General features: G+C 35.7%; 1 protein-coding gene across 1 annotated transcript in view; it reads left to right on the top strand.

Moving 5' to 3' along the window:
* AGPS (alkylglycerone phosphate synthase) overlaps positions 1 to 18,242 on the top strand; it is a 56,448-nt gene extending 38,206 nt beyond the window's left edge. The window contains exons 14-20 of the mRNA XM_085227660.1: positions 1,572 to 1,684; positions 4,171 to 4,240; positions 5,250 to 5,311; positions 6,836 to 6,925; positions 7,382 to 7,481; positions 8,208 to 8,265; positions 14,868 to 18,242. Of these exons, the coding sequence (XP_085083786.1) occupies positions 1,572 to 1,684; positions 4,171 to 4,240; positions 5,250 to 5,311; positions 6,836 to 6,925; positions 7,382 to 7,481; positions 8,208 to 8,265; positions 14,868 to 14,989 (615 nt within the window). The 3' untranslated portion in view covers positions 14,990 to 18,242. The remainder of the gene's footprint in view (positions 1 to 1,571; positions 1,685 to 4,170; positions 4,241 to 5,249; positions 5,312 to 6,835; positions 6,926 to 7,381; positions 7,482 to 8,207; positions 8,266 to 14,867) is intronic.
* The last annotated feature ends 2,702 nt before the right edge of the window (positions 18,243 to 20,944 follow it).

The following is a 20,944-nucleotide window of genomic DNA, read 5'->3' as shown; positions in this document are numbered from 1 at the left end:
AGCTTTGTGGTCTCTTGCTATATGAAGACTTCCATTGTGTGACTTAGTTTCTTTCTTGACTATGCCATTGATTACATGGCTATGATATTTTACTTTAAGCTTTTAAAAAAAAAAAGCAAACATCAAAACACATCAGGCTCACTTCTGTTCTTTTTATTGAATAAAGTAGTCCTGTGAATGTTACTGCTTAAAAGAATAGCCACAGAATCTTCCTGGTTTATACCTTCTTAGGGTTTGGGACTGTTCACTAATAAGAAGTGCTCTAGGTATCCTTTGTGTCTACCAGGTCACATTGTAACTAGTTCTTCCAATGACTTCCAGAAGATTGTAAGGTGCTTCTTGAGCATGACAGTCAAGACAGCAGAACAGAAGAAAGGATTCATACTAGATGAAATACAAATAGCTCTAGAATGAGAAGAGACTGTAAAATGGCATTTTAATAGACCTTTATTCCCATGGTTAGAGTTTATCACGGTAGTAATTATATTTATTTGTCTATGCTGCTTTTGCTATTTTAATGAGAGATTCTTCGCCTATGAGGATATATTCTTTCAAATTACAGTTTTCATGGTGCTGTTTTGGGGTGGTAGGATGCAATATGCTCTTCAGAAATTCTGATTTGGCCATTTCAGGCTGGCATCACCATACAGATCTGAGGTCATTGACTGAAGGACTGAGCCACCTTAAGATGCTCTGCCTCCTTGCTGCTTTATTAGGCTCTCCTGTTACCTTTGGTTAAGTTGCAGCATAGATAATGTATTCAGTCAAAGAAACGCTGAGTGGAATAGCAAGTAACTGATGTTGACTTGACTGTTGGGGACACAAAGGATGAATTTAACTCTCTTGACTGTTCGTGTATCTTATGATCTGGTCGGTGCTTAAATAACAAGTTACCACAAACAGAATGGAGACTGGGAGCATTGAACACCACTGGAAAGGGGAAGGAGCTTTTACAAAATAATAATTGAAAAAATCATTTATTAGTGTATATATATACTAAGAGTACTTTGTTCCTGATTTTTTTAAACCCTTTGTAAGTGTGAAAAGGTAATCACATTTTGTTGCAGCTTTATATTTATAGAGTCATAGACTTGTTTGAGTTGGAATGAACCTGTAAAGTTCCTCTAGTCCAACTCCCCTGCAGTGAGCAGGGACATCTACAGCTAGATATGGTTGCTCAGAGCTCTGTCCAGCCTGACCCTGAATGTCCCTGTTCATTTCCTTTCCTTTTGAAACCTGCTCAGTAGTGGTAGTTTACTGGAGCTAATTAATAATCAACATGCGTATAGGAAATATTTATTTATTTATTTGGACAGGAGTGAAAAAGATGACACACCAACTCTGTCACTTCAGTAGCTGTAACTGTTTGTCCTGTCAAGAAAAAAAACTTGCTTTCTTTTTGGGATAAATTTTTTGAAAAGTGTGTTTTCCTGATATTTTTCTCTTGTTTGAAACAGCAGCAAACAATGCTTACAGACCAGAAGGAATTCTGTGTACATGAAAAGCAAAAACTTGTTGCTTGTATTCTACCACACAGGCGATGACATAACGCAAGGATTTTCTTTCTGCAGTTCAAAGGATTTGATCCCAACATCCTATGTGTAGCTACCTTGCTCTTTGAGGGTGACAGAGAGAAGGTTCTTCAGCATGAAAAACAAGTGTATGACATTGCCACCAAGTTTGGGTATGTGATTTCAATAAACTTTTCACATGGAACTATCCAAGAAGCAGCAAAGTTACTGTATTTACGTTGCAATTTTTGTGTAAATCTCTTCTCAATTTAATAGTTTCAAGTGGGAACAATCAGCTACTGAGTGTTCCCTTTGAAAAACATGACTTGTGCGAATTCTTAAAAGGTAGCTTTATGAAAAAACTTCAGCTGTCTGTGCACTGCACCAAGACAAGTATTTGACTTAGAACTGGTGTTATTAGAATGGAAACTAGCCCTTGTAATTACTTACAGGTCTGCAAGCTGCTTGCTTTGCAATACTGAATTATAGATTCTGTATAAAGAAGAGAAACAAAATTGCTAGGGTAATTTTCTTTACAGAATTGATATAAGCAAATAAATATAGAAAGCTTATTTAAAAGAGAAGCTTGTGTACTTTGAAGAATGTGCTGTCTCTCTGTCCTACAGACTTTTTATCCTTATAATGGAACGGGAAATACTTCACTATAGTGGCAGGCTGAGTAATGATCGGGTAGTTATATTTTGATTACAACAGTGATGAAAACTAGAAGTCTCATTTGTAAGAATATACTTTTTAAAGAAAATTTTTTACCATTATTAGTCTCAACTATTAAAATATACAAGATGTCTTATATTTCAAGGTCATCGTTTCTGAAATTTGTTCTTTCATTCTACCACTTTAAATGGTTTACGAAAATGGATTTCACATGAGCAGCTTGCTACTTTTCAGTGATAAGAATTACATTTTTCTTTATCTTTGAGTGTTATAGCTTAATGTGTTATAGCTTGCTATAGCAGCAAAAGGTCTCATCTGCAGGTCCTCTCTTGATATTTCTGGACAGTATGAATACTGGCGGTGGAGGGGGGGAAAGTGGGCTGTGTTAGTGGTCTGTTAGGAGCTGCAATCTGTGCTACTCAGTTCAGACTATATTAGGTATCTGTTTAATGTTTTAACTTTCTGGTTTCATGTCTGAAAGGTATCCAGGTTATCTTTTTTTTTTTTTCCACCCACGTAAGCTGCTCAGATTTAGAGTATGATCTAGGAAGACAAGCTAAAGATATACTGCCCTTGTTCTCAAAAGCTAATACTTAAAAGCAAACAAAAAAGACTTTCATAATTCTCTTAATCTGATATGTTAGTGAAAACAGGGCTTCCTTTTTCGTTTTAGGGCTCAGTCTTTTTCATCTGTCCTTCACTTAAACTTTTGGGAACTGATGTCAGTAGTCTTGCTGTCATGAACTGTGAGAACACAAGTGCATAACTCCAACATGTGCTTAGAAACATAGTTACAGATCTTCCTGTAAATGAAGATCATGAAGGTGCTCTGTCTAGTTCTATTTTCTTTGTTCTTTCGTGAGTTTTGAAGACCAAAAAAGATAAAGTACAGAACAGAACATCCATAATGTGAAAAAGCAGTGATTCTAAAACTAAATTGGAAAAACTTTATTGCTAAATCAGGAATCATAGGCTTCTGTTTTCAGCTTCAGTTTAGCTTAATTCGTTTGTATGCTTCTGTTATAACAGATTTGTGTGAAAAAAGCCAATGTGTTCAAGCAGCAGTCTCAAATGTTCTGCCGGGTCGGGACTATTCAGTAATTCCCTGATGACTAAGTGTGGTGACTCTCTAGCATCAGAAGGTCTACAGAAGTACTTCTGTACTTTACTTCAGAAGTAAAATAGATCGAGCTGAAACACAGAAGTAAATTTCATCTGCTTGTGTTCCTCAACTGCTTCGAAAATTCTGTAAACTTTCATCATTATTGTTGCTAAACCTTACACTTTTAGAGACAAAAAAAAAAAAAAAAGCTCTGATACAGTGTTAACATTTCATTCTTTGAAGAGCTTCCATGGGAATTGGTTGTGCTGATCTAAGCCCAAGACTTGTCTAGGTAAATAGTGTTTGAGTTCGAGAGGTAGATGAATGGCAGATTGTTAATGCAGTTTTCATTAGACTGCCGTTTAGTACTTCTTGAGAAATTTTTGTTCTTATGTATGTGATCTTACTGTATCTGCAGTAAATGTACTGAAACATGAGCTGTTAATGTTTTTTAGGTCATGAAATTAACAAAAGCAAAGGTCAAACAGCAATGTTATTCCATTTGTTTGGAAACAGTGCTCTTTTCTTGGCTGCTAGGCCTAGTGCTAGTGCGGTTACAAACAAAACAGAAAAAGTCTTGCTTTCAGATATCTTATGAAGGAATACTGTGCAGTATGTTGATTATGAGTAACTATACTACAAAGTTAGTCAATTTTCATAAGACTACTTTGCCTGAATTTTTTTTTTCTTTCTTGTTGTACCCAACTTCCTTCTCTCTGAGCATCTCAAAGGAAAATGTACCTGTGCTTACAGAGAGTCTATTTGCAGCTAATGTAATAAACTTGCACAATGTTTCAGAATCAAAATGTTGATTTTTTTCTGGTTATTTTTTGAAACTTCTGAATACTGTGCTGGAAAGTTAATTAAATTCCTTAATTGCAGAGGCTTGGCAGCTGGAGAAGATAATGGACAGAGAGGATATATGCTGACGTTTGTCATTGCTTACCTTCGGGTAGGTTACCTCTTGTCTCCTACTGAAACTTCTGTTAATTAATAAAACAAAACTGAAGGATATCTTTGAAGATGCTTCCTGAATTCAAAATGCAGATTGCCTTGGATGTTCTCTTAACTAAACTTCTCCTTAGAGGATTGTATCTATTCCATCTCTAATTCTGTAGTGCTTACTCATGGAACTTTTCTGCAAAATACCTTATAAATTTGTACAGTTAAACAACAAAAAAAGTTACCTGTAAGGAGTAACTTGGAGGATTTACTGACAGTTGCTAAATAAACCAGATCAGACTTACCAATCCACAGGTTGAAATTAGTCTGAGCTGGGGGAGTTTATATGTGATGGGGGAATTTATATGTGATCACTCAGCTCTTACTCTTTGAACATCCACTTATAGCGATAGTTTAAATGAGAATTCCAGAATTTCAAGGTGAATAAATTTCAGTCTGAACTGGTGCAGCTCCTTTTCTGAACTTCTGTCTTATGGGTTTAAGTGATTAATTTTTTTCAGAACATTATAGATGTTCTTAGCACTACATTTTGTTTGGTCTCTCTAGTTTGGGACAAATTACTGAATTTCATTTTATTTCAGCAGGCTGTAGGTAAAATGGGCTGAATGTTTCTTGTCTTTACGCTTCCTAGGTAGAACTTAAATCCTGGATAGAACTTCAGTTTCAAATAACTAATTCTATTAGATATTATGCTGATTAGAACAGTGGAGCTTTTGGATTGGTGCTAGCGGTACAAATAGTTGTTAGTGGAAGCATACAGACACTCTCGCAAGCTGTTTTTTAGCCATGATATAAAAATGTCAACTGTTTTAAAAGAGCTATACCACTTCTATAACTATAAACTAGCGTCACTGGGACAGATGGCTGTTTTTGCAAAATAGATTTTCTTTCTTTCTTAAGCAATCCAAAGTTGCTCAGCTGCTAGCTGTGTATCCTACACTGGAATCCCAGATGTTGGTGTTCAATGTTACTGATAATTTCCTTTCTCTGTTTATTAGGACCTGGGCCTGGATTACTATGTAATAGGAGAGTCGTTTGAGACATCTGTTCCTTGGGATAGGTAAACTGATTATTCTTCAGTTTTGCTTAAAACCTTGTACCTGATTTCATCCAAATTATTCCTAACTTGTGCTTGCTCATGAGGAAACTTAATTTAATTTAAGCCTTATGTGTATCAGAGGCTCCCTGATGTGCCTCAAATCTTACAGCTGTGTTCTTGCTAAAGTTGCTGGTAAATTATGTTTCAGGATTTTAGAAATGCAATGTAGGCAATATTCAGTAATATTTCTGTTTATGTTAACATTCCATTTGCTAAGCCAGAAACCTCTTAAAGCAGAATCTAAACTGATTTTAATGCGACCTTGTCATTAATGCAAAGAGGAAACTATGGAAACTGTGATGTGAACTGGTAACCTTGTATATTTGCTACTAAATTTAGTGGTAAAATCTGGCTTCTGCTTTGAAGATTGGGAGAGTCTGTCTAAATGACTGGGAGAAACTTGAGAAGGGTGATTTTTAAAGCAAAACTGTTGTTTATTTTACTTCAACTTTATAGGTCTTGTAGTACACTCACTTGTTAGCTGTGAGTTTGTTTTTGTTCTACCTGAAAGAATGAGTTGTTGTGTAAGAATTTCAGATATTTTTCTTAAGTTGTGCTTACCAAGGTGAATGCTTTCAAAACCTTTTTATACTTGGACTAATAAGAGTTATGCAGTTTTTCACAAATCAGGTACTCTGTACCTGACTGAATAGATTTTAAAAAGATACTATATTGCTAATCCATTTGAATGGATTATTTTCTTTCATATATAACTTCTGTCAGAAAGCAGAGTAGCTTTATGTCTGTATAAAATGCTTAAAAAAATCAAGTTGCACAGCGTGGATGGTGCTGCACTCATTAGAGGGAGAATATATAATTAAATAAATGATAATTTGAAAAATATGTTCTTGAATTTTTTTTTAATGCTTCGAATGTGCCTGAATCTGCTGAGGTGGGTGTGAAGGGAAGATAAATTACCAAAAGTGAATTAAATACGGTTTATGGCAAGATTTAATAACTCACTGCCATATTAAACTGATAACATTTCAAGCTGGCAGAGTAGTACACAGCTGCAGTCTCTAGTTCTTGCCTTGCAGCTTATCAAAGGTATACCAGAATGTACAAGGCCTTGCACTTCTCTAGCTTTCTGTAAGTTGCATTTGTGAGCTACAGTTAAGGCTCTTTTGCTGAGGATGATAAGTTTAGACAGAGAAGTGGTAAGCTCTATTTCCTGTTGAATTCTTTTGACTTCTATTCTATATGGAAAAGAGCTTTCATACTATGCTCTAATTCAAGGTAAATTTACTATTCAGGAGATGTACAAAAAGAGCAATGCTGGTTAAGTCTTAATGGAGAACTGTTTTATTCTTAGAATAAAATCTAAAGTGGTTGAAATTGGTTTTAGAAGGCAGTCTTCTTGGATTATATATGTTACAAAAAAAAAAAAATACTGAAGTTTCAGTTATGTGTTTGTGGTTGTTTTTTTCTATAAAGTGGTATAAAATCTTATTAAGATTTTATGTTTCAATACATTTTCTGTTACAGGGTTTTAGACCTCTGTAGGAATGTGAAGGAAAGGATAGTAAGAGAATGCAAAGAAAAGGGTGTTCAATTTGCTCCCTTTTCCACTTGCAGGTAAGCCATGGAATGACTCAAATACTTCCATTTTTAGATTGAGTTATTAGTAACTCAACTAAGAGGTCATTACACTTGCTACCTAGTGACAGTTATCTATTAATGATAGAACGAAGACTAGTCATCTTGACTTTTCTCTTTAACTAAGTAGGTTACATGTAATAGTAATTATTTCACGGGATTAGTGGCGCATCACTAGTCTTGATGCTTGTCCTTGACTCTCTGGTGCATACAGCAAAATAAGGCTTATTTAAGAATCTTTAAGAACTTTAGCTCTCTGAAAGTCATTGCATTGATTCACTCTTACAAAGTACATGCAAAACCAAACCTTTTTTTTTTTTTTTTTAAAGTTACCCTTTAAAAATCGAATGAGGAACTTTGAGTTGTGTAGCATGATATAATGGCTGATGTTACCATACCATAAAGCTCTGTTTGTAATGTAGTTCTCTTCTGCAGGGTGACACAAACTTACGATGCAGGTGCATGTGTCTATTTCTACTTCGCCTTTAACTACAGAGGGATTAGTGATCCTATTCATGTCTATGAAGAAATTGAGGTAAAGTATATAAGTGTGTCAGTTAAGGAAGAGAAGCTAATATTCTGTAATGTATGCCAAACTTGTTGGCCAAGCTGAGTTTTGTAGGAAAAATCTTAATAGTCTACTTATAGAACTTTGATCATTAGCAGCTAGGAGAAGTAGACCTTAAACAATGTACCGAGGGGTGCAAGGTGAGTATTTTAGCATGAAAGTATTCAAATATTTCTTCATCAACATAGAAAATAATTTTTATTTATTTATTTATTTATTTTTTGCCACAAGCTTCATGCACAAAAGAGTAGTCATTTCTAAAGTACATTACTTTGACATCCAGAATCTTGAAAAATCTGAATCTAAATTCCTTTCTGAGTGAGTAACCTCAGTCACTCTGGGGAATTTGTTTCCTTTTCAGTAGGCATTTAGCCATCCTCTAGATGAGCTCCCCAGCCCAATAGACTAATTTAGTTTTGGCAAGGGGAAAGTGATCCAGAATATTCTGTTCTGGAACAATAGTTTTGTTGTAACAGATGTGCTTTGAAATATCTTGGCTTTTATAGGGTTCATTTGGAAAATTCCTACTTAAATTCATCTGCAGACTTGAGATGAAATGTTCACTTTTATTGTGTATCCTGTATGTTTCTGACTTTTTTCATACACCTGTTAAAATGCTTACTATAGCAAGCGTTTGACTAAAACCAAACATCTTGTGCATTTAATGTTAAATATCTTATCTTTCCTATCTAGAGGGCTGCTAGAGAAGAAATACTTGCCAATGGAGGAAGTCTGTCACATCACCATGGAGGTATTGTTCTCAGTCTATTGTTAATCTTTTTTAAACTAGTAAGTATACATGAATACATCAAACAGAACATTCCATTTAATGCATTCAAAATATTTTTAAATTACTCAAAATATATTTTGTCAGTCTCTCAAGAAACTTTACACCCTTTTACCAAATGTTCAGCAGAAGCATCACTAGTCCTGGACTGTTTGATATCCAGTTGCACAGCATGATATATTCATGAATAGCAGCCTCAAAACATTACTTTGGTAGGAAATCTACAGGCTATCTGAAAAGCTGAAAAGGTAGTTTGTAAGTTTGTCATAAGCAGTTTCAACTGAACCTCGTGTGGAGGTGTATTCATTTACATAGACAAGTTTCATAGCTCTAGGAAGAGCAACTTAATGTCCCTTGCAGTTAGGTGAATGCTGTTTACCCCTAATTCCAAACCACTTAGTGATAATATCTGCATAAAATTGCTTGACACTTTAGCTGAACTATGCATATCAACTGTGTTTCTGTCTGCTTAACATCTGATTATTCGGTTTCCTCTCTTGTGGTTTGAAAATAATTTTTAATGTGTTACTAGTTTCTTTGCAAGCTGTTTCCATGCTTTAGTAGTAAGGTTTAGAATCAATTAAATGTATAATATTACCCTGACAACTTTCATATGCTTTTCCCACATATTCAGGTAGCTTGATTAATTTGATGGTTTCCTATATAATGCTGTAAACTCAAATATCAGGAAGAAATTCCTTTTGATTTGTGTAGCTAACTTCTCTAAACTGATTTAAAATAAATTTCTTCTCTACTCTTTTGGAGCATTGCCCAGCTACAGAAATAAGAGCAAAGAGTAAGAAATCTAATGGTTTAAAATAAAATAAAAATTATATAATTCTAAGAAAGCTCCCTGCAGGGGAAAAACTGAAGTGTAGAAACAGTGTTTTAAAACACATTGGTGAATTCCAGGGCTTGAAACTTATATCTAGGGCTGTTTCAGGCATACATCTTTGTGATGGAAATTGCAATATCAGAATATTGGAAGATGTGTAAATATTGAAAACATAAGTGAAAACAGTTTCGATATTTTTAATATGCATGTATTGTTCTCTGATTAATTTTTGCTATAGTATTACAGTAACCAGTCAGTTCTCAAAACGTGGATATGAAATTACCCTCTTGATCTGCTACTGTGCTCTCTCCTGCTGTGGCAACTGTATTTTACTGTGACTAGCATTTCATCCATTAACTCAGATGCAGCTGTAGCTTGTCATGATTGAGTGCATTTGCCCTCACCATCTGAAATTTTGCTTACAGCATCATGGGCAAGAAAAAATCACATGTATACCATTTTGATACCCTTGCATACTTGAGCTTTCTGACTTTATAGGTTTAGAAAACCTGATTTCTGTTAGACTTCTCTTGTTCCCATTAGAGCCTGACAAATCTTTTCTGCTTTAAGTCTTTTTGTGTCTGGCAAGACAAGATTTTTTTATTTTTATTTTTTTCCTGTTCATAGTAGGTGTGCTGCTGAAAATTAGCCTAATAATATCAATTTTATTTACTGACCTTCAGGTCCTATCATTCCTAGCTCTGCTAAAATCAGTCTGTTGGGGGTGGGGGTGGTAAAAGAAAATACTGGTGCAGTTTATTTTAGTATTTGTCTTGTAATTGTGATTAATAACAGTTGTTTTCACTATCTGGAAGCAGACAGGCTGGTTTGTCTGCCTACAATCATGGTGTGATAAATGGAGCTATTTTAACTCTGGTTTTGTGTATCAAAGAAAACAGATGTAGTCTGGGACTTGAGGCTATAGGAAATACAAAGCTTGCTTAAGTCAATCTTCATCCACTCTGAGTGAAGAAGTGGTCACATATGACAGTTTGAGATGTGTAAAGCTCTAAATTACTTTACATCTGGAAAAATACTAACTGCAGGACTGCTCATAGCTACCATGCACAAGGAAAACTAAAATCATAACACTCTTTATTTTATATTAAGACTAATTTTGGAAAGACTTAAGTTCAGATTCTTTTTAATCCCAATATCTATTCTCTGTTTTCCTCAAACTAATGAAAATATTCTAACTTCCAGTCAGTTAGCAGTGTTGTGAGAGTATTTCCTGATCCCATGGCAGTTTTTGAGATTAAAAGAAACGTAACTCTTTTTTTTGTTAATGGATTACAGCTCACATCCTTGCTATGTAAGTACAGGAACTTTCCAGTAAAGGAATTGCAGGAGTGTATCCATACCAGCCTCTTAAAGCAAGCATCTCATGGACACGAGAAGCTGTAGGAATGCCAGACATATACATCAGTGTATTGGCCTTTCAGTATAACAATGACTTGTATTTTGGGGTGGAGTATCTGGACTTGTTTTTCTTGAATTCCTGTTTGATAAAATGCATGCTTTTATCTATCCATAAAATAACATTTGCTTAGGAAATATCACTGATTAAAACTCCTCAGTATTTTTGCTTTAGAATACAGCATGTGTGGGGAGCTGGCTGGATTTGGCCTTGATTCCTTCTTTATTGCCAAATTATGCACCCATGCAAAACTAAAAACAGATTCTTTCCATTGCAGGTGATATTCTAACTAACAGCTTATTACTTAAGAAAGTAATTATCAGCTTGTGAGTTTAGCAGAATACATTAATCTAGACACATAACATCATAGAAAGTAGAAGAAAATTAGTTCTAGGCAAATTGACTAAATAAAGATTAGTATAACCCAGCCTCTACAAAAATGTGAGTTATTGTATCAAATTCCTGGCAATTTATGTAGAAAAGCTCAGAAGAAAGAGAAAGGGATGTGCAAAACTGATGTGCAGTCAGTTTCATGTTTGACGCTGCCATTCTGTGGTATCATTAGGAAGCCATGTCTTAAGATGTACTTTACAGTAATCCATGCAGACTACAAAATCTGGAATTATTTCCTTAGGGGGGAGTGGTAGACTTAGAATTGCACGTGGACTTTTTGTTATACAAGAAAAGTATCCTCTTATCTTCAAGTTAAGGACTGGAGACTGACCATACTTAATTTTATAAATTAAGAGTTTACTTGTTAATTAGAATGAGAGGTTTAAACTCTGACAGTTTTCAGACATGAGGAAACCCTAATTGTGTGAAATAATCAATGACTCAGTCGTATTTTTCTTCCTTAGTCTATTGATGATGAAAATAGAAGTGCCATCTTCGGTGTTTTCACCAAAAAAATACGAAAGACTTTATGAGTCCTCAACTTCTGTTGAAGTATTAGATTAATGCACTGATCTTTCTCAGTGTATTTCAGAACTCTCTCTGGAAGAGTATTTCTGGAAAGCTATTTCTAGGAGAGCAACATCACTTCCTGTAAGAGACTACCAGCTACAAGAAAAGCATTCTGCAGCTGGAAGAGCCCCTTCCTTCTTATGACCCATGTTAGTGTTTCTCCTTCTGCAGAGCTATTGCTTCCCAGATTGCTCTGCAGTAATTGCCTCTTTACGTTGAAAGGACTGGAGCGGAGGAAGTCTAGGGCCACGTGTAGTGCCACTGGAGCCTATTTCCCCTGGGTCCACATACTGCTGTAAATCTATTCTGTGCTGGGGGTAGAGCTATTCCTGGGATCCGTCAGCTACACTAACTTCCTTTACAAGCCTGTTCATGTGTGCTCAAGTACTTGATTTTCCTAAGTGAGAGAACTGATTGCTGCCTGCTGTTTGCTAGCTCCATTCATAGCTAGTTTTAAGCAGCCATCCATCTGCATCCTCAAAGATGAGTAACCATAGCCTTCATGACTATGGACTAGCGTGTATCAGAATTGCAAAAAAGCCTTTTTTCCAGCTTATGTGTTTCCTTAACACATAGTCTATAATGGTAATAAAACCAAAAAATGATCATGAAATCAGGTTTTGGACTATCTTTTTGAGTTGCTACTGCACAATCTTGTTGGCTTTCTGTTTTGAGGCATGTGATTTGTTTGAAGCAGACTCTTTGCCATGCTAGGGTGTTTTTACTGTGTGTAGTAAGCAGGGCTTCAAATTTAATTTGACTAGTCTTGAGTGCTGGGTCATGCTTGGCAAATATTCTAGCTTCCTAGCAGTGAATGTTTATGGTCCTAGCATGTGTCAGGAGTAGAGCAATTGCTACTTCTAAAAATTTAATACTTACTCTCATCATTCATTTTCAAGAATTAAAGATGCAAGATTAGGTGTCTTTAGAGGGAAAAGATGAAAGAATGAGAAGTTGTATTTGTTACTAGTTGATTCCACAGGAACTGGGTTTATAATGGTGTGTATAGGACTTGTATGACCAATTTGTAGTGGTCGACAGTGTTGTGCTGAGTTGGTAATCTTTATTAACGAAGCTGTTATGTAGCATATAAAATTAGATTAATTTGATCTCTTGTCAGTTTTAGATAAATTATATCCTCCTGGCTTTAAAGGTAAATGGCCTACCTTCTGTAGACTAGAAACTGAAAGGTTGTTTTTTCTAGTCCATGGTATGATCAGGCTCAACTGAGACCTTTTAGTGGTAGGAAAGTTAGGACTTCCTTGAGCTCAAAGCTATTCTCTGACCAGGCTTTAAAAAAATTTAAGTAACTTTGCTACTTGAAGTCATTTTACATCTATGGGAACATGTTTTAATGGTACTGTATTTTCTTCCTTTTCTCTTCTCATCCTCGATATTGATTATATTGCCCTATGGAGGAAGAAGGAATACTCAAAGGGCAGAACTAACCTGAAGTGAAACAAACTGTCTGTATTGCTTTTCTGTGTAGTGCTCTCATCTGCACAAAGCTTTTCATGGTCTATAGCTGAAAAATGCATGTATATCTTATTTTCATGAACATTTTCTTGGAATGTTTGTGAAGGACCACTGTAACTAGTACAGATTTTTTTTTTTTTCTTCACAGTTCACTGGTCAAATGTATGTTAGATTTATTATTGCAAAAGTATAAACCATAGAAAATTTGACAAGATAGATGTGTAAATTATCACTTTGACAGAGCTAATGATGCACTCCAAGCACCTTCTGTTTTCCAGCACTTGGTGAGCGACTTCATTAAATATGCAATGACTGTTCGGTGCTGCTCAGACAGTAGTTCAGTTCCTTGTGGAATTGCATTATTACTGGAGGTGTAAAAGAGGCAGGCATGCTAGCTGTTGGGCATCCTGCTGTGATTCTAATGTGCTCCATCTTGTTGGAGCAGTTGTTTGCAGTCTTTTCAGGACAATTACATCCATAACCACAGGACACATTCACTGAAACTATATTACAGATAACAGTTGAGAATGATAATGACTGTTCTTCAGCTGCTTGTATATGAGCCACTGAGAGAGGCTTGAGGTGATGGACGAACCACATCCATGCCTCTTTTCTATTTTTTTTGTGCGTGGTTGTATTAGTATTTAGATTCCCCCAGATAAAAGGCAGCTACATCAACTTGCTCAGTCAAATTGTAGCAGTGGTATGTTTGCACCTGAGTGGGTTTTGGTTTTGTTTTTTTTGAGCTCGGCTACCACAGTTCCTACTGCATGAAAAATGTTTTTGTCCTTCAGTTACGATCTTTGCTCTTTACATGAATACTGGTAGTAGTTGCTTTCTATTTCTGCAGATTTCCTTCTTTCTCACGTTTGCTTTTTCAGTTGGCTTTATAACTAGCTCATTCCTTAAGGTATAAACAAATATACTCTGTTCTCCAGAGGTGTCTCTGTAATTTATTATTCTGATGACAGTTTGATGGTTACCCTGAGAACAGGGCACAAAAGATGGCTTGAATTTAGGTTCAGATACTCTTAAAGCATCTGCCTCTCAAATCTTTACTATATCACATCATACTAACAAATGGGTTGTGACAAGGTAAGGCTGACAAGGTAAATGCTATACTATGTTAAATGAAAGAATGACCAATATTTTGCACAATCTGTTAAATAGGAGTTGATGACTTGGTTAATTAGTGTATGAACACTTGGCCATTTAACAGAACCGTTGTGAGAATTTAGTGAAATGAGTTCTTAAATGGCTAGTGTTTCAGCTTTGCTTTGTGTTTGGTGTACATTGTGAATATCCATTTTAACATGGAAGATAAACTTTTGTGTCATAGTGTCTGCACGTGCCAGCCTGTGCAGAGGTTTTTAAATAAAACGAGATATGCTGATGACTGATAACTAGTCTTCAAGCTTTCTCTTTAGAAAATATTTTTTTGTTGCTTAAGCCAATACTGTTTTAAGTTTGTTTCTGATTCTTGAGCACATTCTTTAAAGCAATCAAGAGGTGTGGAGTTGTACTTTTTAGTAATGTCTTATCTGGTTTTCTACTTAAAAAAAACTACCAAATTCATCTTTTGAAAACTTACTACCAAATCACTATTTTAGTAGAACGGGTGATTTCAGCCTAAGCTTCATCTAAATTTCATAGTTTCTAAAGAAAGTAGGCAGTGTGGAACACAGTCTTCCTCTGGGAGTATGCAGAGCTTAATGAGCTTGATAGTCTGGTGGGCTCAATAAATCAAATAAAGCAAAACATTTCTCATTTTTGAATAAAAGCATTTATCACACAGTGTTTATTCATTCACGGTCACAAGATTGATTGGCTCCTAGAATCCTGCTGTATATTGAAACTCTGTTTTTGTTTTTCCAGTAGGCAAATTGCGGAAGCGCTGGATGAAGGAGAGTATCTCTGATGTTGGCCTGGGAATGCTGAGATCTGTTAAAGAATATGTGGACCCCAATAACATCTTTGGAAACAAAAATCTTTTATAAAGCCCTGCACAACATGGTGTACTGAAACTTCTTCAAAATTACTGTTGAAATTCTTCCATTTTCATTGTACTGATATCCCAGTAATCAAATATAACATAGCCTAAACTTTAAAACTAGTATCTTACATTGATTTTTGCCATCCCCTTCTCCCCAATAAAGTTTAAACATTGCTGTTAACGTTTATGGATTTTTACTTACAATGCTCTTAAACAACCCACTGGGCATAAAGTACATTACCAGCCAGGAAATGCTAATTTGATTTTCCAAGTTTGGCTAGGCAACACAGCTGACAATATTTTCAATGCTGGATACAGCCAGCTGTTTCTTACTAAAGCATCCCCCTGCAAGGAGAACAAAGACTGACAACAGTGTTTTCTACAGAAGCAGCTGCTCAACCCAGCCTCTTGCTAAAGGAAAGCTGCTAGGAGACAGATGAGATTACACCAAGGAGTACTTCTCTATGCTGAAGAATTAGGTATGTAACAGATTTGTAACCAGCGAATACTTAAAGCACAAATGTAGGCTTTAATCAAAAAAGACAGTGCCAGTTAAATTGTTTCTAAAAACTCAGTCTCCCACCTTAATAACAATTGTAAAATTGTAAACAATTGAGCTGTTCTAAGTTGTATTTGCATTGCTGGGATTATCTTAAATTAATCATAGGTCAGTCACTGTAAGTTTTGTACAATCGACATTTCTCACTGTATGTTAATAACAGGTTTGTAACAAAACTTTGCCTTCATCTGTACTGCAGTCCTAGTGTGTATGGTTTTGCTCCTGTTTTTGTTTATTTTGCAGAAATGCGAAATATCTTTTTCAGTAAAAGAAAAAAAAATTTTGGCTATTCAAGTGAAACTGCCCAGTGCTGTCTTTTGAAACAGTCTCAATGGTTTAATAAAACTGAAGTGGACATACTATCATTCTGAAAGTGAGGTTTCCCTTTTTAGTTTTGTACAGTTTCCTATGGCCTTTATGAATCATTTATCTACTTCAGTAGTAGCTGCAACTTTAATTATCCATTTAACTTTAAGAAAATGAAATATTTTCTTGATCAGTATGGTATGCGAGTAAGCATTTTTACATTGAAACTTGAATCTTGATCAGTAAAACAAACTAAAAGTATTTGTCAGTACTCATGACACAACTGTAAGGTGGGTTATTTTCTTAAAGCATGTTATTAACTTTTTTGATAATTAATGTATATGATTGCATAAGATGAAAAAAAAAAACAACCCATGAACTGGCCTTTGAGGACACAGTCTCTCTAGCCAACTGCTTCACAACGCTGTAGTGTCAGTTTGGACACCTTTTTTTTATTAGTATTGCCCTTAATGAGATGGAAAAAAAAAAAAAAGTATTGTTTTTAAACTATTTTAGAATACTGTTTAATTAGCTCTTAGTTTTGGTAGTACAATGAAAAGAATAGAAAATGCTCAAAAAACTGCATATCAAACAAAACCTTGAACTTGTTTAAAAATTAATTTCAATTCTGTAGTTGAAATGATGAAAACCCAAAGAATAGTTAAAAATCACTTCAAAATGCATGCTGTCAAGATACTAAAGGAAAACTTTTCATAATCTGCAGGACATGAAATAGGTGGTTAACACAATATTCGTAATGCAGCTAGATTTATTTCTGGTGGTCTATTTCACAACAGTTTGATACAGTCTAGTCTTCTTTTTTTGTTCTTGGCCCAGAGTTTGTATTTCAGCAGCAACCAAAATAATAGGTAGAGTTTGTTTTAGGAAACTGTCTTTTCAGAATGTGGTTAAGTATTCCTTCATTTATATGTACTCAACGATGTCTCAGCAAAGTGAATCTGTTCATGTTTATGCAGGGGAATTCCTCATCTCACATACTGCACAATGGTGGCTACTTGACCACCACTAGAATCTTGCCAGTGGCTACTATCACTAACATAGACCTTTCTAGGAGTTGGTAAATATGAAGGGTGTTTTCACCTGTCCCTCAATGAAATTATTTGTCTAGCTATGAATAACCAGTTTTGAAGGAAAGCGTGTGAAGCCTTTTTGTAAAATGATGGCACAAACATAGAACAAGTTGTCATGATTCAGTAATACCTGTCAAAATCTTAAGACTTGAAGTTACTGCTCAGCCCTGACTCTTTAACTTTCTGGCTATGGCTTTCCCAATCCTTGCTTTATTGAAGTTTCACAGGTAAAACTTATCTATGCTTTCTATTTCTAACCTTCATGTAGCCACTGGCTGTTATTTAAAATGCAGTAAAGATTTTTGCTGCGTATCGGTTGTCCTATGGGAAGGTGAAATAACATGTTATAGGAGTCCTAAAGTTATATTGTTGCATAACACTGAGGAGAAGATGAACTACAACTGTAATGGATGTTTTTGCTAATGACCACCTGATCGCTATCTTCCTAAATATTTTTTTTAATCTTAGGAACTGACGAGCTCAGTGAAATTACAGTTAAAATAATATAGTACTGATGTCTTTAATTATTTCACATTTAAATTCCTATTGAAAATAGTGAAGCGTCACACAAGTTCAGGAGCCCATTTAAAAGAAATTTTCCCTCTTAGTATTAAGTCTTCCACCACTCCTTTCCTTCTGTATTCTCTACTTTCTTGATGAAGACTTAATTTCCGCTAGCTGCAGCCTGTTTGGAGTGGAATCAAAAGTGTATCTTGGTATACCACATAACTTTTTCATTTGGTTAACTATTTGGGCTATATGTTACAAACAGTTTTAATTAAGATTGTCATGACATCTTGTTACACAGCTTTGGTTCTCTTGGAAGGAAGAAAGGTGCTGAGTGAGTATGGCATGACTACTAGATCTATTTACATTGGGTTAGAGCTTTCTGAAAATTTTGAAGAGAATGTCATAAAAGAAAAAATGAACATTGCCACAGGCTCTATATTCGAAGAAAAAATGTCTCTTCTTGACTTTACTCACAATACAATAGTTACATTAAGATGTCATCTTTGCCTTACAGCTATGAACAGAGATCAGGCCAAATAGTTCTTCCCTAGCAATGTTAATTAACTTAAACCAATTTCAAAAGCAGGGATACGTTAGCACTGAAATCCAGAAAACACAAGTCATTTCTCAAATCTTGGAAATGTATTTTTATCAAAGTTGTAATTCAACTTTTGCAAATAAAGCCAAACAGTGTTTGTCATTTTAGTGTGAGATTAACTGTAAAACTTTCAGTTGTAATGTTAAGAGATAATAGAAACTTATATTATTAATAAAAGCAAAATGGGCCTAAACCAGTATGTGTTTCTGTGCTGAAGCTAAGCAAATATATTCTCCAAACTTACCATTTTTGATTGATTTTAATTTGATGGCAAACTGACCCAGGGTATAGTCATAGGAAGGTTTGAGCACTAGTAAAGAGAAACAGGTTAAATGTGTGAATGTATACTATAGGAGTTCTGCTTTTTTCTCCCATGCAATGCAAAGCATTTGAAAACCTTAAGCCTACATGGCTCAGAAATTTCTCTTCCTCATTTTTCCAATTTGAACAACAAAGCCACCTTCTGCTGCTCTGTCAGTATAATGCAGGAGCGTACCTTGTCTTACCTTTTGTGCTTAAACTATTGCAGTAGATACCTTTCTGTTAATATGTGCGCATCTGATTTAAAAACTACTTAGTAACAGAATATGATTGAAAGAACTGTGTTTACAAAGCATATGTGAGGAGAAGATATGCCTCTGTTATCTGCACAGTCGCTCTAATGCTTTTATGCCCTTTAAACTAGAATGACTGGAATTACATCTTGCTTGTCCAGATGTGGTGCCCTCTGTGCAGGAGAGGCATGGACCTGTTGGAGCACATCCAGAGGAGTACCACAGAAATGATCCCAGGGATGGAACTCTTCTCTTAAGAAGACAGACTGAGAGAGCTGGGGCTCTTCAGCCTGGAGAAGAGAAGGCTCCTGGTGACCTGAGAGTGGCCTTTCGGTATCTAAAGGGGGGCTATAAGAAGGAATGGGACAGACTCTTTAGCAGGGCCTGCTGTGATAGCATAAGGGGAAATGGTTTCAAACCAAAGGAGGGGAGATTTTATAGTAAGAGTGGTGAGGCACTGGGACAGGTTGCCCAGAGAGGTGGTGGATGTCCTGTTCCTGGAGACATTCAAAGTCAGGCTGGGTGGGGCTCCAAGCAACCTGATGGAGCTATAGGTTTTCCTATTCATTGAACAGGAATTGGACTAGATGGCCTTTAAGAGTCCCTAGCAACTCAAATGATTCTGTAATTTCTTAAGTTGTTTTGTACTAATGTAAATTCTTCAATGCATATTATTAAAAAAGCCTGCAAGAGCCATAGTATGCAGGGGACAAGAGTTTTAGTAACATATTTCTCAGTATTATCCAAAATTTCCTGTGTCTTTGCTCATGGGAAACATTTTATTTGTATGTTTCTCTACTATTAAAGGCATAAAAACACAGTAATTCTTATTTAGATCTAGATAGACTTAATATAAGAGAGGTCTTAGATAATGATATACTCGTCTCAGAATGACAGCCAGATCCTATTGGTGGTCTTTAAAATAAATAAATAAATAAATAAATTGGACCTGACTTGCTAGCTGTATAGATATTGAAGGCTCACAGTTTATGGTTTTGCAGTCCCACTGCTGACTCTCAGTTTGTATTACCTTTAGGAAAAGCCATCGGTTTCTGTTATCTGCTTCCTGCAAAGAGGAATTGGCAGACATCTGCCCTGTTCATATTCAGCTTTAAGGTCTGACATGGTGCTCAAATATAGAGATAGTTGAAGATAATTTTCAAATGTTTGACATAGTGTATCTGGAAAACACCGATGCTGTCAATGTGAAATTAATGACTTGGCTTCAAAAATATTTGAGATACAGTTTTTTTAAATCTTGCAAAAATCACTGATGTTAGTTGCAATAATACATACATCTACTGAAATGCTGTGAAATGTTTCTCTTATGAATTTTGGGGTTGGCGACTTTGTTTTTTCCCAAAGCATTTGGGAACTTTTTTATGGGAAACTTTATGTATGTTTCATTTGGATTCAGAATAAAACTAGATTTGTTTCAATTGACAGTTCAGAAACTACAGTATGATATTCCTGTTTGAGGAGCATTCAGTCTGTCTCTGCTTTCATAGTGAAAATGGGAGACATAATAGCTTCAAATGAATGCACATAGTGTAGTGCTATAGCCTTCTAAAGCATAAAATGGAAGAGCTGGTCACAGCAGTGAGGGCATGTGTTGCAAAGGAGTTGACAGGCAAAACACTGTGCACCAAGTAATGTAAAGTACAATGTGCTGCTGTTTTTTGAGCTTCACATCAAATTAGAAGACTTTTTTCTTAAAATTAGTTTAAAGTTAACGTTTTTTCTAATGATACAGAATGTCAAATGACTTCCAAAACTTGCAGTTTGGTTCAATATCACATCTCAACACTAGAGAATAAAGTATAAAATTGACAGTCTCACAGCAAGTCCTTGTTAAAAGTATTCCTGTTTCAGGCTACTAGAAGGGCTGGGCTCTATTCCCATGCATAACACTAATGCTAAGCATATGGACATCTGGCATTGCTATTGCACCAATCAGTGCTAGTTCAGTAAAGTAAGTATTCAAAGCAGAGTTGATTGAATGGTATTGATGTTATGTGCTCAAGTGAAGGTCAGCAAATACTGAAAACATAAAAGATTGGTTTGGATAGATCTATGCGCAGGCAGGGCAATTTGACTAATTTAATTACTCATAGATTGATTATTAATTGTGGCAATGATAAATGGTTGTACAGCAATCCTGAATAGCCACAAGTCTGAGGGTATGGGACTAATGAGAAGGTACAAATACAGCAGTTGACCTTTTTTCCTTCCACCCAGTGGTAGCAGCCATCGCTGTTTCCTGTTTCACTCTATTACTGCTGCTGAACAGGAAATCCTGACTGCCCAGAGGCAAGGGTTAAAAGCCCTTCTGAAACATGCT

Source organism: Meleagris gallopavo, chromosome 7 (assembly GCF_905368555.1).
Source record: "Meleagris gallopavo chromosome 7, MGAL_WU_HG_1.1, whole genome shotgun sequence".
Taxonomy (NCBI): Eukaryota; Metazoa; Chordata; class Aves; order Galliformes; family Phasianidae; genus Meleagris; species Meleagris gallopavo.
This window is presented reverse-complemented; position numbering and strand designations above follow the sequence as displayed.